The sequence below is a fragment of the Amyelois transitella genome, chromosome 23 (assembly GCF_032362555.1).
Source record: "Amyelois transitella isolate CPQ chromosome 23, ilAmyTran1.1, whole genome shotgun sequence".
In the NCBI taxonomy this organism is placed as follows: domain Eukaryota; kingdom Metazoa; phylum Arthropoda; class Insecta; order Lepidoptera; family Pyralidae; genus Amyelois; species Amyelois transitella.
This window is the reverse complement of record NC_083526.1, coordinates 2,517,113-2,535,028: the sequence shown is the minus strand read 5'-3', so window position 1 is coordinate 2,535,028 and position 17,916 is coordinate 2,517,113. Positions and strand designations below refer to the sequence as shown.

Sequence of the window (17,916 nt, the reverse complement as noted above, 5' to 3'; positions counted from 1 at the left end):
AAAGTTTCACACACTTCCTAAAAGGTTCGTGTAAATATCTGACTCACCCAATACAGGATTATGGTGTTAAAGGCACATTCCCTTCTAAAAAGGTGAGTACAATTCCTTCTGATAATTAAATTATTTGTTTCAATTTGGCGATGGGCTAGCAACCTGTTACTTTGTGAATCTCAGTTGCACCTCTAAACGATATAGCTAAATGAGGCCTTCCAACATTCCAATCTTAAGGATCTGTCTACCTAGAAAGGGATATAAACGTGCAATTTGGTCTTTGACTAGTCGTTACTACAAATTGCCATGTGAGTAGACGATATATTTCACTTCTCTATGGCTGTTCCTGTATTTATTGATTTTGACTTTCTTCATTGATTTTGACCTGAGATTTTGACCGGGACTGCCTGTAGTAGTTATATAGGTACCTACATCACCACGCAGAACGCATTCTTTTATTTTAATTCCAAAATATACGGTCTAGTAGAATCGTAGACAGCAGTATTTATAATTAGATTTAAGTGATATAACGTCAATAAGTGATACCTAATATTCTCTTTGGCCGGGACTTCCATTTATTTCCGATAGTATTTCCGTGTTTGGTTAGGTCAATTCACTTCGGTTGGCCTTCAGTTGGCCCCTCTCATGTGTAGTACATACTACTATGTTATCTATTGTATTGGAAGAAACATGTAAATAAACCTGTATTTTGCGAGGGTAGCTATTTAGGAATTTCGTTTACTTTAATTTAATTCACAAAGGCAATCGGCGATTTGTAAATTGTGGCACATCACATTCTGTGTTCGATTCAATCTTTCAATTGGCGCTTGAAAGTAAGTAAAAGTTTTTTTGCACGTGTATAATTTCTGATCAGTGTTTGTGATAAAATATGTATTGAGTAATTTTAATGAATCCTTTTGTATCTTCAAGTCAAGAGAGTTCTTTCGCTAGTCACCTATAAATACCTTAATACCTAGTGTCTGAATTTTTTTGTCAAATGCCTTCTTATATCTGGAACTGAATAAACTGGAATAGGTACCCTATATACCTATCGAATAAGGGCATAATAAATAGGTACGTCGTCGTCCTACTACTAGCTGTACCCTGTGTTAACAAAGTTAAACCTACGTCATAATAGCAAACCCTCGAAAGAAGTGGTTCAAGCGATTGAATTTGTTGGTAGGACTGTTCTGCACCTAATTCTGGGAGGTAGGTAGGTAGATACTTAAAATTGCTTTCATCCATTAAGTGCTGTAAGAAAAAATATTTAAAACTGTATTCATGAAATGAATGCATTAGTGTTTTTTTAAACATTATTAGTTGCTACATAAACATGTATCTACCAAGGTAAGCAGGGTAAAACTCTTGAAACGGGCTACCGCCGGAGAGGGGTGGGGAGGGGGTAACACCCCCCATGACCCCCCCATGCCGGAAGCCTACACTTTTGTACACAGACAAAACCTTAATGGTGTAATAAAGGCTATACATATCTACTTGACTGAAAATCTCCAGGACAGTGAACCTGCGACTCTGTGAAAAGATAGTTAATATAAATTTGTAAACTAAAATGTTTCTTTCCAAGGAAAACTCAATAGGCCCGTTTTTTAAGGGTACCCTCCCCTCTACTTGGTTGACAAAGAGTTTGCTTTATATGATGAACATGTTTGCCAAGTTGATCTTAAGTGTGAGGATACAGGGTGTTTTTAGAGTTTAATTCAGAGATGCCTGTTTTTTTTATTCTAAGTGATATATTCTTTCGATTCTTACCCAGGTAATTAATTCGAGGTGCTTCCTACAACATCTTAAGAAAAAAACTTAGTTGAGATCAATTATCAATTTACTTTATTTTCCCAAGACTGGAAAAGTTTCTTTTAGCTATACCTAAGTCTATAAGTTTGAGCCTTTTGTATTGTAATTTTTGTTTTAAGTTATTTTTTAATTAAATTGTATTTACTTAGTACTTAGTGATCTTAATAGGCGGAAGTGCAGTACACATGGTACCAGCGACACAAGTTCTTTATTAAAAAATAAAACTCTTGGTGGGGCCATGGATTAAGTAGGAATTTCTAAGAACTAAGCCAATGTTATTTTTCAGTATATTTGTTACAAACATAAAAATACATCATTTTCACACATGTGTACCTACTAAAGTTATTACATCTCTATTGTTATGGGGTAGATGGAGCTGACAACCATAACATTTAAAAAAAAATTAAATTCTCTTTGGGATTTAAAGCTTAACTTTAACTTTACTGAGGACGTGTTAAATTAAAATACCTTTTTTTGAAAGAAATATAAAATTTATTTTTTTTAGTCACACAGTTTAAGTATAAATAACTTCACAATTCCTAATTATCTCTTTTCTATTAGTGCCATGTGGTTCCCAGCACTAATAGAAAAAAGAATAGGACCACTCCATATCTTTCCCATGAATGTCGTAAAAGGCGACTAAGGGATAGGCTTATAAACTTGAGATTCTTCTTTTAGGCGATGGGCTAGCAACCTATCACTATTTGAGTCTCAATTCTATCATTAAGCCAAATAGCTGAGCGTGGCCTATCAGTCTTTTTAAGTCTGTTGGCTCTGTCTACCCCGCAAGGGAAATAGACGTGTTTATATGTATGTATGTATGTTCCTTATTAACATTAATATAAAATCATGCATTAACATGGTCTACGCTCAGCATGTGTTCTGGTCCTGGACCATGGTATGAGACATGACGCTGGTCTTCGCTAGAAGCATTTCGCTCTTTTGTCATCATGCCATAACTTAAAGAAGTATATTTCTTTAACAGATCCAAAATGCTGTGGAAATTATGGAGAAACGGGATCATAACGAGCGCCGTAGAATTTTATTGCTTGCCTTGCGAGTGCCACCTCCGCAGTTCCCAGGACGCAGACCTGCACGTAGCCAACTCTGTCCACAGGAAGGCTTTGGAGGCCACTCCTTACACTCAGGGTTATGAAAGGGACCGCATCAGGAAGGTTCGTATGTTAAAACCTCTCTTATTCAGTAAGAAATTTAGACTTAGTGTGCTATCAAAATAGTACACTTGGTCAGGAATCAGTGATATGTGAATATTAATTGTTTGGTATTATAACATACATACATATCTTTATCCGTTATTTGTTATCTTATATATATCTCGTGTCACAAAGTTCGTTCCCGTATTCCTCCAAAACGGCGTGACCGATTCTCATGAAATTTTGTGGGCATCAATATGCCCACAAAATTTCATGAGAATCGGTCAACATCTATTTTTCATATCTCTTAGTGATAAGGGTTGTCTACACTTAATTTTTTTTTCTAGAAGTTACTCAAAAATTATTTATATGGAAAAACAACGTTTGCCGGGACAGCTAGTATGTTATAAAGAGATAAAACATATGATATGATATGATAGGTCACATACAGCTGTTCAGGTTAATGATAGAATTAAGATTCAAATAGTGGCAGGTTGCTAGTTCATCGCCTACAAGAAGAATCCCAAGTTTATCCTATCCCTTGCTTATTATTATAACATTATTGCGTGTTGAAGTTATTACAATACAATAAAAATTATCTTTATTAGTAATTAATACAAATGTAGTTGACCAAAGGCGGACTTATCGCTAAGCAATCTCTTCCAGCCAACTCACTCATGTAGTTGGGGACTTACCCTTATTAGAAATCATAGTTTGTTGAACACTAGCGACCCGCCCCGGCTTCGCACGGGTGCAAAATTATAAATGTTATACATAAAAACCTTCCTCTTGAATCACTCTACCTGTTACAAAAAACTGCATCATAATCCGTTGCGTAATTTTAAAGATTTAAGCATACAGACAAACAGACTAAAATAGCGACTTTGTTTTATACTATGTAGTAATAACATGATTATAAGATTTGTGTAATTATTTTCAATGGAAGCTAGTATTTTTCTATTAGGCGAAGGGCGCTGGCGCTTGTCAATATTTAAATCTCGACCTGATCGTGGCTTTTCAGTATTTTCAAGACCGCAGCTCCTATCTACTCCGTAAGGGATAAAGATGTGATTGATACGTATGAAGAGTAACAATACATAATAACATTCCTTCTTTCTTCCTTCCTTCCAGGTCCCAAGCGGCTATTATTGTGAATTCTGCAATGTGCTGTTCTCCACTTCCAGCAAAGTCGGTTTGCATATAACTCACTCTCACCATATAACTTCCAAAGCTCAACAACTCCTCAGACGCGACGGGAACACTATAATTGCCTTTGATAATATTTCTATCACGGAGGAAGCATGGAATGGATTCAGAGGCCAAACCTGCGTAGTTTGTAGCAAGGATTTCGTCGTCGAAAACATACATAAGAGCGAAAAGGATCATATTATTAGATTGATTCAGAGCAAGATTGAGTTTGGTGAAGGCGAATCTATATACAGGGAGGTAATAAGTGAATTTGTTTGTCATTTAAATCCATATGAGGAAGTCTGTTTATCTATTTACTTACACGGCTTAGCTGCTAGATCGGTTTTGATGCATACACTTTATTATTCAAGGCCAAACAGAGGTTATTCTTTAACAACAGAAAATTTAGTTAAACGCGGGTGAAGTTGCGTGAAAAAAATGGTTGATTGCGGTCACTGTATGGTTTGTATAAACTGGTTGCCATTGACGAATTCGCAGGAATCAGTTCATGCATTCGTCTGTCGTTAACTCCTAAAAGAAGTCAAATGTGTATTAAATAAGTGTATAATTCATTTCATAATTGATAACATTTCCATCAATAATTTTGAATAAAAAGTATGTGAAGTGAAACATTATGCACTAACAAAACTAATTGCATGTTTCAGATTGATGATGGTTATATACAATGTCTCACTTGTAATGATGAATTCCTTCAGGATGCCTCCCAATCTCATTTCAATTCTGCAGAGCATAAAATTAAATATGATGAAAGTAAAATTATAATTACACATAATACTTCAGATAAAAATGAAAATATTAAAGACCAGGTTAAAACAGAACCTGTCGGCGAAAATTATAAAAAAGCTGTTGATACTTCTAAAGAAACTATTAAGGAAAAACCTCAAACTGATATGAAAAAGGATAATGAAAAGCCAAAAATAAAGAAAGATACAAAAAATGCTATTAAAGGACAGTCAGAGACTCAAGACCCTTACGACGTTGATAACAAATTCCGTAAGGTTCTTAATGCTGATGATTATATTTTTGATTTGGACGGTAAGTATTGTCTGCTGTGCGAAAGTGGTGTTAAAGAAGGAAAGAAATTACACCTTGCATCTGCACTTCATATGAGATTGCTGAAATTGCACAAGGAACGTTTGGCAAGAAGGAAATCTAGTTTCGAAGCAACGGTAAATAATTCTAATTATAACAAAAGTAATGAAAATAAAATTGAGGGTCAGGAATCGTCTGAAGATGAGGCTGAATCAAATGGAGAAAATAATAAAACTAAGAATATTGATGATAATAGCAGTAGCGACAAAATATTGAAGTCGTTAATTGAATTGATCAAAGGAGGTATTTACGTCAATTTTGATTCCCAAGTCGTATATTGCACAAATTGTGCGGAAGATCTAGAATTTGATTATAACTTTATTATTAACCATATTAAAGAGCATGAGGAGTTTAAAAAGGTTAAATTTTATTTGAACGCCTATAAAGATGAGACAAAGAATACTACATTATTCTCAGAGCCTGTTTTAACGAATAAAGAGGAAGTGGTTGCCGAAGTAAAGAATGATGAGATGAATGAATACGCTAAAAAGCATGGCTTAGAATTTAAGAATAATCTGTATCATTGTGGAATTTGTGAGGCAAGTATGACTGTTTCTCTGAAGCAGTTAAAAGGTCACGTGACGGGTAGCGGTCACGAAAATCGTGTACGGAGCCAATCTCAATCTAAGAGCATAACTCCCGAAAAGGCTTTAGGCGTATTCGCTAACAAAGTGCCAATGGAAGAATTCATTAACGAATTTCAACAGGTCGAAAATAAAGGTTTTGAGGACGCGGTGATAAATTTGAAATATTGCGTGAATCTTTTGAGCTTTTTCATGTATACGAGGTATGGCTCTATACTGAGGTGTCAATTGTGCCAAACTAATTTCGGCTTACAAGACGCCGATATACACAAGATGGAGCATGCTCATCAGGAGAAGATGAATACTACTATGGTCGTGACTTCGATTCCGGACGAGTTTATAAGAGAGGTAAGAGCAGATTGAATTACCACATTCAGGAAGTGATCTTCGCGCAGAACATTAACAAGTGACAATAGATGGAAGGTAATATAAGTTGTAGAGCGTCAGTGGAAATGCCCAAGTATTGTGCGTTAAGGTTCAAATCCCACCCCGGCAATATATCAATGACTCTCTTAGGAGTTATGTACATTAGTTTGAGAGCAAACGGATGCTCTTACAGTGAGGGAAAATATAGTGAGGAAACCTGCACATTCAGGTAACTGGATGTGTAGCCATGATTGGGTTTGGGCCCACAAAGGTCAGATGCAATTTGCTAAATGTAAAAAAACCTTTCGTTGACATTATAGCCTGGTATACTTCCATGATGAAAATATTTACATTAAGAGACTCCTTTCTAGAAAGGATCATGTTTTATTTTAAGCAATCGTAGAAACTAGTGTAACGTTTAAGTGAAACAAAAGTGAGAGAAATGAGAGATAAATAAAAAAAATGATAGAACAAGGACAAATTTTATTTGGACTAGTTTTACAAGTTAAAAAGAGGTTGTGGATTTAGCTTTAGACACGAGATCCGGCAAGGAGTTCCTAGAGGATAGTGAGCTACTTAACTAGGTGTAGCTGATAGTCCAAAGGTGAAGACCAGGCGCTTTTATAGGGCTCCCGGGCTGTGAGGAGTACATCCAAATCTTTATCCCAACTAGAGGGAGACAGAGCCAACAGTCTTGTTAAGTGTTGCTCCATTTTTATTTACTTTTGACGTCTTCCCCAAGTTTGTTCTATCAATTCTTATTTCAATCTCATTTTTAGATGCAACCAAATTTCCTTCACTGCGGCTACTGCAACTTGGCCATAGGGGAATCTGATATGAACAACCACCTTTGCAGCACTTCTCACAAAGAAGTGAAGAGAGCAATGGAAGCCAGGCTACAGCAGTATCTGCCCCACATCCGTGTAAATATCTGATGCATTAATACTAATAAAAGGCGAAAGTGATTCTATCCGTCTGTCTGTTACGTTTTCACGCCTAAACCTACACCGAATTTCTATGACATTTCGTACATAAATGGAGTTGATCCTGAGGAAGTACATTATTTTGAAAAATGGGGGACAAGGGGTTAAAAGAGGATGAACAATTGTTAGTTAAATTATACGGCGAACGAAGTCGCGGGCAATAGCTGGTACATACATAAAATCACGCCAGTTTCCCGAAAGAGTTGACGGAACTACATCTTTCCATTTGCCACGATCTCTGCATACTTCTTTCGCTTCATCTCTCTTCATGCAAGCTCTTTAAGTCTTTCTAATGACGTCATAATCCCTTTGGAGTCGACAAAGTCAACACTCACTTGACTCGAAGAGTGCTTTTATCTGGATGGCTCTATTATGAAATTGAGATTTATTTTAGAGATAATTAATGATTTAAACATTTTATTTATCCAAAAGCTAAAACTAATTCATGTTTCAATCATTCCACAAAGTATCTGTAAAAAATAATAATTTGGCAAATTAAATTTGAGATTTTTAATAATACGTGCGACATGAACATAAGGCAAATTTTAAGTAAATCTTTATATTTCAGGGCAGGAGCCAAGCAGACGGTACGGAGGCTTTCTTGCTTATACTATTAAATAACGTAACTTTATTACGTGCGGCCAGATATGGACGTGAATGAATTCGTTTTATATCTGATTTTGGTTTGGATACAATTTGTTTATCGAACGGGGTTTCTATTCAATGTTAATACTGGCCAAAAAAAAAATGGTTATATGCCTGAAACATACCTACCATTTTAAAATTGAAAATTAAATATTTATTTTGGTTTTTTAGAGTTTTTGTTTGGTTAGGTATTGATTATGGTTTTCGATTATTATATTGCCCGGAAAGAAAAGGTAATGTGCCTAATTTGTCAATGGCATGAATTTATTATTTAAAATTAGAAGTTCAGGGTTAGTTTAATTTTTTTTTATTTCAATATTGGCTAGAGAATGTGCCTGATTTGATATGTTAAATTGATTTTTATAAAGATAAGTGCATTCCACAATAGTTGTGATTTATATTTTAGTATTGAGACATGACGTTTGTTTTTTGTGAGTTTGTTTTTAAGTAGGTACTACAGGGTATAATTAAATGATTTAATTTTCAGAATGAGAAGTGAAGCTCGTTTATCTTTTAATTTGTTTTATTCACGGTTAGCGCATCTTCATTATATATGTATGAAACAACATACACAAAAAGGAACAGGTATTTAAAATAGTATTTGACCAAACATGCTGTATGCAAGTATAAAAAATAAATGGAGCCTTTTCGCTTAACTAACAATACTTAGTGTATTGTATTGTAGTGTTCAATTAATTTTAATTTTTTTTTATTTATTCTCTAGATTTATAACCAAAAGTTCGTATTTCCCATAATGTGACAGTTATCTTTTGAATATTTTTCTATTTATGCATTTTAATGACATTTTTTGTTAGAGGTTTTTGTTTGATTTTTGTTTGCTTATCACCTTGATATAGGTAGTAAGTAGTGTCCGACCGAAGCTTCGGCTTCGGCTTCGGCTTCGGCCACCTTCGGCCAAAAAATCCACCTTCGGCGAAACATTCGGCTTCGGCCCAAAATCCGGCCGAAGCCGAAGGTTTCGCCGAAGGTCCGAGCGACCGTCGAGATTGAACGAACTGTTACGAAAGTCATGAGGCGGCGGGGAGTCACTGTCAAATCAAAACAAGTCCATACGTGTATTTAAACGAGTGTTTTTGTAAGAAATCAAATCATTATTTTTTACCAGTAGGTAAATCACAAACTTTTATCTATACATATAATAAAACAGTAAAAATATTTTGTCTGTACATTTAGTATTTTCGACTGAAATGGATAGAGGGACACTTAGAATGAATAATAGAAAGCAAAAATATTTTTTTTTAATTTCTTGTCTGTCTGTCTGTATGTATGATCACGATTATCTCCGAAAGTACTAAACCGATTTACTTCAAACTTTCACCAATTGCTTTGTTTTAACTCAGAATAACATTTAAAGTTTGTTTTATCAAAATCGGTTCCCAAAAAAAAAAGTTATCGACATTTGAATGAACTCAAGGCATCAGTATGCCTGCAAATAAGTTACGAAATTAAAAATTCAAAGTCATTTATCATTATACGACGGCATTATACCTATAACATATAAATATAAGTGAAAGGCGACTAAGGGATGGGCTTACAAACTTGGGATTCTTTTTTAGGCGATGGGCGAGCAACCTATCACTTTTTGAATCTCAATTCTATCATTAAGTCAAATAGCTGAACGTGGCCATTCAGTCTTTTCAAGTCTGTTGGCTCTGTCTACCCCGCAAGGGATAAAGACGTGACCATATGTATGACCTTTAATTTGACCTTTAATTTCGACACCAACGCAACGGCTTCGATGGTCCAGTGGTTACCACGTGAGACTGTGAAGTTGGCGGTCCAAGTTCGAATCCCAACAATTACAAGATATTTTTTATTATTAAAAATATTTTTTTTTTGTATTGTTTGAGTATTTTATGTAAAAAAACTGAAAATCAAAATACTACATATAATAATAAAAAGGTAAAAATATTTTTTCTGTACATTTAATATTTTGACTGAAACGGATAGAGAATTTTTTTTTTACATTTTTTTTCTGTCTGTATCTGACTATATGATTAAAATTCAACTCGAAATTTACGCGGACGAAGTCGCGGGCAACAGCTAGTTTATCTCTAAACCAACCACCTCTATGATATATCATCAACTTCTATATGAGACAGTCAATATATAAACCTTCAATATTGAGGTTTTGAAATGATTTTAACATTAATTGTAGCTTGTAGACAATATTGAACAAAATTAATTACTGAGTGCTGAGAGAATATAAACCTTCGGCTTCGGCTTCGGCTTCGGCCGAAGGTTGTGGCGATAGCCGATTAATCGGCTTCGGCTTCGGCTTCGGCCAAAAATAGACCTTCGGTCGGACACTAGTAGTAAGTAATGATAATTATCTTTTTTCTATAGCATTTGAAAAAACGAAAAAAAAAAAAAAAGATTTGACTGTTTAGTATAAGATTATACTCCTCTTTTAATGGACCTTTTTGTATGTTAAAATTGTGCCATATATTATTGGTTGTTAACCCTTTAACCGCCAAGAACGGACTAATCCGCCAAAAATGTTCGTGCTCGAATCGCCAAGGACGGATATTTACGGTCAAATATCACTACTAATTTAATCTGCCTTTTTGTTTGATAAATTCTGTATTATATAAAAATATGTGTCATTATTTGATAAATAGATGATGAAGTAATTAATTACTATTGATTACACTTAAGTTTCATAATTAGAAGACTTAAAAGTTAAAGGATTATTGATAGTATTTATGGAAAAGTGAATTGATGTCCAACGCCAAACCCACATAAACTACTACCGTTTATATTAACTCATTTATTATAAAACAAATACAGCAATTGTTACTGTAGAAATAAATGAGTTTATTACGTAATTCTTTTCAAAACAATATTTTTTTTATATGCTTTTGTTTCATTGTGTTACCAAGGTGCCTATCAATGTTGGAAGTAAAATTACAATCAATTACAAAGTAACGCTTTTTATCTATCTGTTACGATATTTACCTAACATAGTAAGTGTTCGAAAAAGGCGCATGTGCCTTTCGAAGAAATATCGATACCTATAGGTAGGTACTACTGAACATCTCTATTTGTTGTAGGTATTTATTTATCGTTTTAATGTGCCTGGCGCTGGGGGCACGACAACTAATATTAAGTGTGGCGGTTAAAGGGTTAAAAACAATCGTTTCATGCCAAAAATGTAAGTGATAGGTATTAAATGCTTAATTAACTGATTAGAATTTAGTTTTAAAACCAGTTAGTTTAGTTGTTATAAGAGTTTATTTTGAGGGGCCTATTGGTTGTAATTTAGTTTCAATCTACGTTTTGTACTAATTCTTACTGATAATGAAGACTAAATATAGTAGGTATACCTACCTTATGGTTTCATTAGTAAGTGGTCTTCTTTTCTATCTCCTATCTCATATGTAGATTAATTTGTTTATCATCACACACCCACGAATTGTATATTCAAGACAATAGGAATAGTGAAAGGTGTAACATTAACTAAACGGAAACAATCATTAGAAAAAATTATATTTTCCGTTACACAACAACAAATTACTTTTCAATATACGAGTATCTAAGTATAACCTTTTAACAATAAACGCTACTGTTTGTAATTAGTTTGCGTTCGTTTTGACTTAATTTTTTGCCGTTATCTTACCTGGGTGGAAAAATAAATACCTACAAGCGTTTCTGTTTATATAGATAAATATTTTACTCGGGCGAAAAAATTTGACAATCAAAAGATTTTGTCAATGTTTAAATTCATTAATTATTTCGACTAAGTAATTATATAAAAATACCTACTACAGTAAAACTCCAATTATCCGAACTCCGACTATCCGAATCGCCGATTATCCGAATCAAAACAGCTTACATTGACGGAGATGTTTAAAAAACAATGATTTTTATTTCTAAACTTGTACATAAGTTCATTTTATTTATATTTAAAACATGTGAAAATTTCATGTTTCTTTCATTTAATTCAATAAAAAGATAGTGCAATATCAAAAAGTATCTTTTATTATCTCCAATGGCAATTTTTAAAAAAAAAATACCGATTATACGAATATTTGATTATCCGAATGGGTCCCGGTCCCCATTAATTCGGATAATTGGAGTTCTACTGTAGTTTACACGGTTGAATCCTATGTAGAGATAAGGTTAAATAAGGACACCAATACACTGGACTGGCCACTGGGTGAAATTTTAAAGGTGAAGTAGGTTGTAAAATAAACCTGAAGAAATCCCAGCTGCTCCTCAAAGATGAAACACTTACGGCCTCTGTGGCGCAGCGGTAGTACTCTTGTCTGTGACACCAGAGGTCCCGGGTTCGAATCCCGGCCAGGGCATGATGAGAAAAGAACTTTTCTGATTGGCCTGGGTCTTGGATGTTTATCTATATAAGTATTTATTATAAAATTTAGTATCGTTGAGTTAGTAGCTCGTAACACAAGTCTCGAACTTACTTCGAGGCTTGGCTAAATTGATTTTAAATATTTTTGCATGCTCAAGCCTCTAAGCGGCCACTGCATTTTAATTTTGACGTCTGAGTTTAGTATTAAGATTGTCATTTTAATCAGTATTTTCATTTTATAAGAATTGGTAAGTTTTGAATACTTTATTTATTGTATTTTCGTAATCATTTATAACGAATTAAATAAACGATTTAATTTTTTCTGTTGTTTCACTGTTTAACAATAATCTATATACCTAACAAAATTTTTAACGTGAATAAGGTATTTTCTAAAATAATCAACAGAATTAACACCGTGTTTATTGAAAAGCGAGTTGTGGAAATATAAATGGTAATAATCAGATGTGCGCTATACTTCATAAAATAGGTATGACAAAATCAAATCATACATCGTACATCCATGGAAATCGAAATATCTCTTTCAGATTTCTATGATTAGATCCTTACACCATATTCTATTCACATCACAGATGAAAACTCCAAAAATACACATACGATTTAATTATCAAATGTCGTCACTAGATGTCGTTACCATTATCAGCGCTCAATATGCTGATATGATAACCTCGTCGAGTCGAGACCACAACAAAATTGTTTACTCACACACAGCATTGTTGTATTGTTATCCGTATAGGTAACACGGATAATGCGAGAGTCTAATGTGCAGGAAAACAATTGATATTCCGAGCGAAATTTTCCCGCCATTTTTCAAGTGATTAGTGTTGTAAAACTTGTGTCAACATTTTAGTGGCCAGTGTTTTGTGGATATTGTTTGTAAACTTTTTGTGTTATTTTTTTTATTCGTATGCTGGCATGTAAGTAATATTTTTAATTTTCCGATTTCCGATATTTAAATTTTTATTTTCATAAGATGACGATGACAGTTTTTATTAATTGTGCGTATTTACAATTTTTTATCATATTATTTTGTATAATAATAATAATTTAATTTCAGTATGAATATAATATGTTAAAAGTAACTACGATTTATTAGAGCAAATGAAGCAATAATTTTCTCCCTTCTGACGTAAATACATATTATATGTAATACATTCTTCTACTCTCTGGAGAGGAGCCCGGGGTGCGCTTAATAATCATGTGACTGCTCTCTTATGCTGCGGACGCTGGATTAAGTAAGTCAGATTTTTACATGAAGCGACTTCCGTCTGACCTCCGCAAACTATGCAGGACCTAAGCTATATTGTACCATGGTAACACCTGCAAATGGTGAGAGATGAAATGCTGGTAATTTTGAGTGTCGGCAATCACACGGCATAAATAATTATTACCTAGTATAATACGAAGTATGATTGATGAGAGTGAAGCATGATGATGTAATTAGTATGCTTTACAATATAAAGACATGATAAACAGCCGTGAGATACGATACAATCTGATTCCGTAAAACCATAGAAGTACACGTTAATGTAACAGCATAATAATATTTAATACGTATAAGGAGATCGCCTTGTGTGAGGCCATTATACTTTTGTAGGTTTGTATGCCACGGGCGGCGAAAGGACATTGTTATATGAGAAAAGAACGTCAAGCAATTCAACATACGGTATAATAATTATCTTTATCTGTAGATGAAGAAAAGAAAGAGCGAAAGAAGTATGCAGAGATCGTTGCAAATGGAAAAATGTAGTCTACCCCTCCGGGAAAAAGGCGTGTTTTATGTATGCATCCGTTATGGAGCTATACTCAGCCAATAGTCTTGATAAGACTGAAAGGCCGCGTTTTGCTGTATGGCAATGATGACATTCAGTTTAATTTAACAATTTAGAGGTAATAAGCACCGGTGGCTCGAAGATGTCCAAAAAAAAGTGACGGACATACAGGTACAAATCCTTTGCGGTGAGATAAAATATCGGAAAATTGATTATCAAGGCAACAGGCAGTTTAACCAAGATCCAGATACGGACGGACAGTTCGCTAAAGATGATATGCGTGCCAATGATCTTAAAACTGAAGACGAACCGGACAAAGTGGAAGGAAAAATGTCTGAAAGCGGACTCCAGGATCCGAAGCATGTTGGTGAAGGGTGCAACTCAGAACAGCCAAAGATGATAGAGATTAGAGATCCAGGTACGGACGCGAATCGCTTAGGTATTATAATAATAAAAACTGATTTAACCAATTCAAAATCATCGTTATAAGGCCCACCCTCTCCTCTCGTGAGAAGTTATGAAGTACCTAACTGGAATTAACACCACGACAACATAGAGAGGAATAAGAAAGCGGAAAAATTGCGTTTGTGTTCTCACTTACAAAGTACTTATAGGTTTATTACTAGATTAGCTGTGCCCGCAACTTCGTTCGCGTGGAATAGTTATTTTGGGCATTATTGAAGCCCTCAAGGACGAATATTTTTTTCACATCACATTTTGAAAAATTATTTTGGCGTTGATAAGACCTTTTAAGAAGTTAGTTTCCCTAACTTCTTTGCTCCTTATAGTTGCAGCGTGATGTTATATAGCCTAAAGCCTTTCTCGATAAATGGTCTTATCAACGCCAAAATATTTTTTCAATTCGAACCAGTAGTTCCTGAGATTAGCGCGTTCAAACAAACAAACCAACTCTTCAAGCTTTATAATATTAGTATAGATTAATAAAAATTCTGTGTCTATAGACAGCACACATTGACAGAGTTTTAAGAATTCCTAGTAATAATGCATTAAATATTTACAGTTCTAGCTTTTACAAGAATGGTAATAATAATGTCCCTGTTACTGAAATCGATGAAAATTGCATCGATTAAGCATTTACCGGTTTGTGCCGGTTCAAAACAGATCAATCTAGTCGTAACCAGCCATTATTCAATTGATGTTTGTTTTAGAATGCAAACAGCTCATCTCTTCATTGTTTTTGTCCAATGTTTGTTGGCTTTTGTTTTTTTAATAAACAAAACTGCATTATGTACCGTTAATCGGAGGCATCGATTCTGTCCTCTCTCACTTACACACATATAGTCACGTCTATATCAATTGCGGAGTAAGCAGAGCCAACAGTCATATTAAACTAAATAATATTATGTTAAACTCTTTTGACTTGGCCCGTTTTTTATACATACGTATAGAAGGAAATGTTATCTTTTCTAATTTTTAAATAAAAAAATAAAATTTAAATTTTTCAAAAAAGAATAGGATCACTCCATGTCTTTCCAATGGATGTCGTAAAAGGCGACTAAGGGATAGGCTTATAAACTTGGGATTCTTCTTTTAGGCGATGGGCTAGCAACCTGTCACTATTTGAATCTCAATTCTATCATTAAGCCAAATAGCTGAACGTGGCCATTTAGTCTTCAAGACTGTTGGCTCTGTCTTCCCCGCATGGGATATAGACGTGACCATATGTATGTATGTTTGATTCTACATTCAAATTGTATTTAGGAAATGATGCGCTCATGACCTGCAGCGGCTGCATTACAGTGATACACACATTAGCTTTAAGTCTGGAAATTTTGCTTACCTACTCAGATAATCATCAAAGACCCGGGCCAATTAGATATTTTTTCTCATAATGACCGGACTGAACCCTGACCCTTGGAGTCTCAGAAAACCACCAACAGACGGCTCTTATGGGATGGTCATGCAAATTCTTTCCGTAGTTTGTTTAATGAACTTGCAAAGTTTTCTCAACTCCTTGCTCACTCGTTCTTCCGACCTTTTGAATAGTTGTGAACTAATTTTGTTTGATCACAAAGTTAGAGCAATATTAACATCAACGCAGTTTCCTCAGGCACAGCTATCACAATCAGTAGCGTATTGTGCATATATAGTACATACTTAAATTACTTCTTTCTCCCTTACGAGGTAAATAGAGCCAACAGTCTCAAAAGACAGAAAGCTTACGCTCAGCTGGATGATTTACACAAAATATGACTATCCTACTAATAATATACATATATTAAAGCGCAAGTTTGTAAGAATTTACATAACAGGTACCTACATCCTTATAAACTTTACCAACAAGAAATGATTTTTTTTTGATTGGCCTGGGTTTTGAATGTTTATCTAAGTAAGTATATCAGTATTTATTATAGAATATTGTATCGTTGAGTTAGCATCTCGTAACGCAAGTTTCGAACTTACATCGAGACTAACTCAATCTGTGTAATTTGTCCCGTATATATTTATTTATTTAAGTAGGTACCTAAGGACGTGCGCATGTGTGGTGTGGATGTATGATTGTAACTCTCACGTAAAATATACCAGACGGATTTGGATGAAATTTAATACACGAGTAGTTATAAAACCTAGAATAACATAATGTCCGTAATTCTCACGGAAGCGAAGCCCCGAGGCGCAGCTAGATTATGATTATCATAATGTTGACTTCCATCAGAAGAACAAACATTCTGAAATCGTAGTAACCAGGTACTTTTAGATACGTAAATGGAGACAAGAACCTTTTCCTCTATGGCGTCCTTCAGTAAGTACTTCCGTACAAGCAACGATATATCTATTAAGGTTCTAGTCGCATTAGTTGCCATATAAGATGAATTTTTAGTCCAGGAGACCGACATTATTTTTGTTTCAACGGTTGTTATATCTATAAAAAATATAAATGCTTTATTTTTGTTTGCGCAAGTCTCTCTGTTAACGCTTTCACGACGAAATGTTGAATGTGTACGTAAGGTCAGACTTCATTTTTTCTACCGGCCCCGATCAATATAATTTGACGGCCCTTTTGACGCAGCGGGTACTAAAAAAATAACATTATATGACTAGTGTCAAAAATAGAATCATACATATAACCGATGAATTGTATGTAGTAGCACATAACACAAATCTTGAACTTACTTGTGGTCCAGCTCAATCTGTATCATAATAAAATTTATAAATCTTTCAAATGCTAAGTATTTTCTTTTTAAAAACTAGTCGCCTCCTATACTATAACGATGACTAGGAGCAAGAACTCGTCTGGACAAACGTGGAACGGCCCGTGACCTCCACTAGTGCAATCATGACGACACGGCATTAAGGTTCCAACACACTGAACACACTACATTGTGAGCAGTTAGAGAAATAAGCAGGCTGTAGGCATCAGGCCTAAACGACATTAACACTCATTTATTACTATAGCTACCAGAGAAAACGATTTTGCCATGATGCTGACAAACTGGAGTCTAGTTCATCAGCATAGCCTAATCTTTTTCGTAGCGCAAGTGATAAACATTCAGTTCCTTGTCAGTATCGAAAGTCACCATAAGGCAGACTCAGCTTATCTTACGACCTTCCGTCATCTCTCCTTCTCTTTCTTAAACTCCTCAATTTTTATCTAATTAATGTATTTAAGATGTTTTTGTTCGTTGTCGTATAAAGCCTTTTCTTTCCTTATAGGCATATAAATACAGTACACATTTATGTCTGAAGTTGAGTTTACCTATTCCAACTACTTACATATGTATAAGTACTTATGTAAAAGCATATTTGTTTATTCTAGTCTAGTTCTGCGTTGTGTGTTTAGGTCTTTATATCTGATTGCATGTGCGATCTTGCGTACTACCTAGGTATACATCTGTCAATCAGTCTAGTTAGATTCTAGGACGTGTAAAAATAAATAGGTCTTTGTGTAATGATTGCCAAGTTCCGGTAAAAAACGGGCCATAATAACAATAAACA

At 34.6% G+C, this 17,916-nt stretch overlaps 2 protein-coding genes across 4 annotated transcripts in view; both read left to right on the top strand.

The window, feature by feature from the left end:
• The first annotated feature begins 379 nt into the window (after nucleotides 1–379).
• LOC106133038 (uncharacterized) lies at nucleotides 380–12,490 on the top strand. Of its 2 annotated transcripts, none has more exons than XM_060950946.1 (6): nucleotides 380–828; nucleotides 2,786–2,975; nucleotides 4,086–4,400; nucleotides 4,808–6,187; nucleotides 6,985–7,128; nucleotides 7,757–12,490. In XM_060950946.1, the coding sequence occupies exons 2-6, from the start codon at nucleotides 2,793–2,795 to the stop codon at nucleotides 7,847–7,849; spliced, it is 2,115 nt and encodes a 704-aa protein (XP_060806929.1). In that variant the 5' UTR covers nucleotides 380–828; nucleotides 2,786–2,792; the 3' UTR covers nucleotides 7,850–12,490. The 2 variants fall into 2 exon arrangements, with proteins under 2 accessions (XP_060806929.1, XP_013188085.2); XM_013332631.2 differs by having other exon boundaries at nucleotides 381–824.
• Nucleotides 12,491–12,913: 423 nt separating this feature from the next.
• LOC106133036 (protein phosphatase PP2A 55 kDa regulatory subunit) overlaps nucleotides 12,914–17,916 on the top strand; it is a 38,136-nt gene continuing 33,133 nt past the window's right edge. For both annotated transcript variants that reach the window (XM_013332626.2, XM_013332625.2), the window contains exon 1: nucleotides 12,914–13,104. The gene's annotated coding sequence lies outside the window, so the exon portion shown is untranslated. The remainder of the gene's footprint in view (nucleotides 13,105–17,916) is intronic.

What these genes read in the sequence shown, in the direction of transcription:
- LOC106133038 (XM_060950946.1), top strand. Translation starts at nt 2,793, where the DNA reads ATGCTGTGGAAATTATGGAGAAACGGGATCATAACGAGCGCCGTAGAA. An exon ending in CGGACGAGTTTATAAGAGAG is followed by an intron (nt 6,188 to 6,984) that starts GTAAGAGCAGAT and finishes TCTCATTTTTAG; the next exon opens with ATGCAACCAAATTTCCTTCA. An exon ending in AGTATCTGCCCCACATCCGT is followed by an intron (nt 7,129 to 7,756) that starts GTAAATATCTGA and finishes TTTATATTTCAG; the next exon opens with GGCAGGAGCCAAGCAGACGG.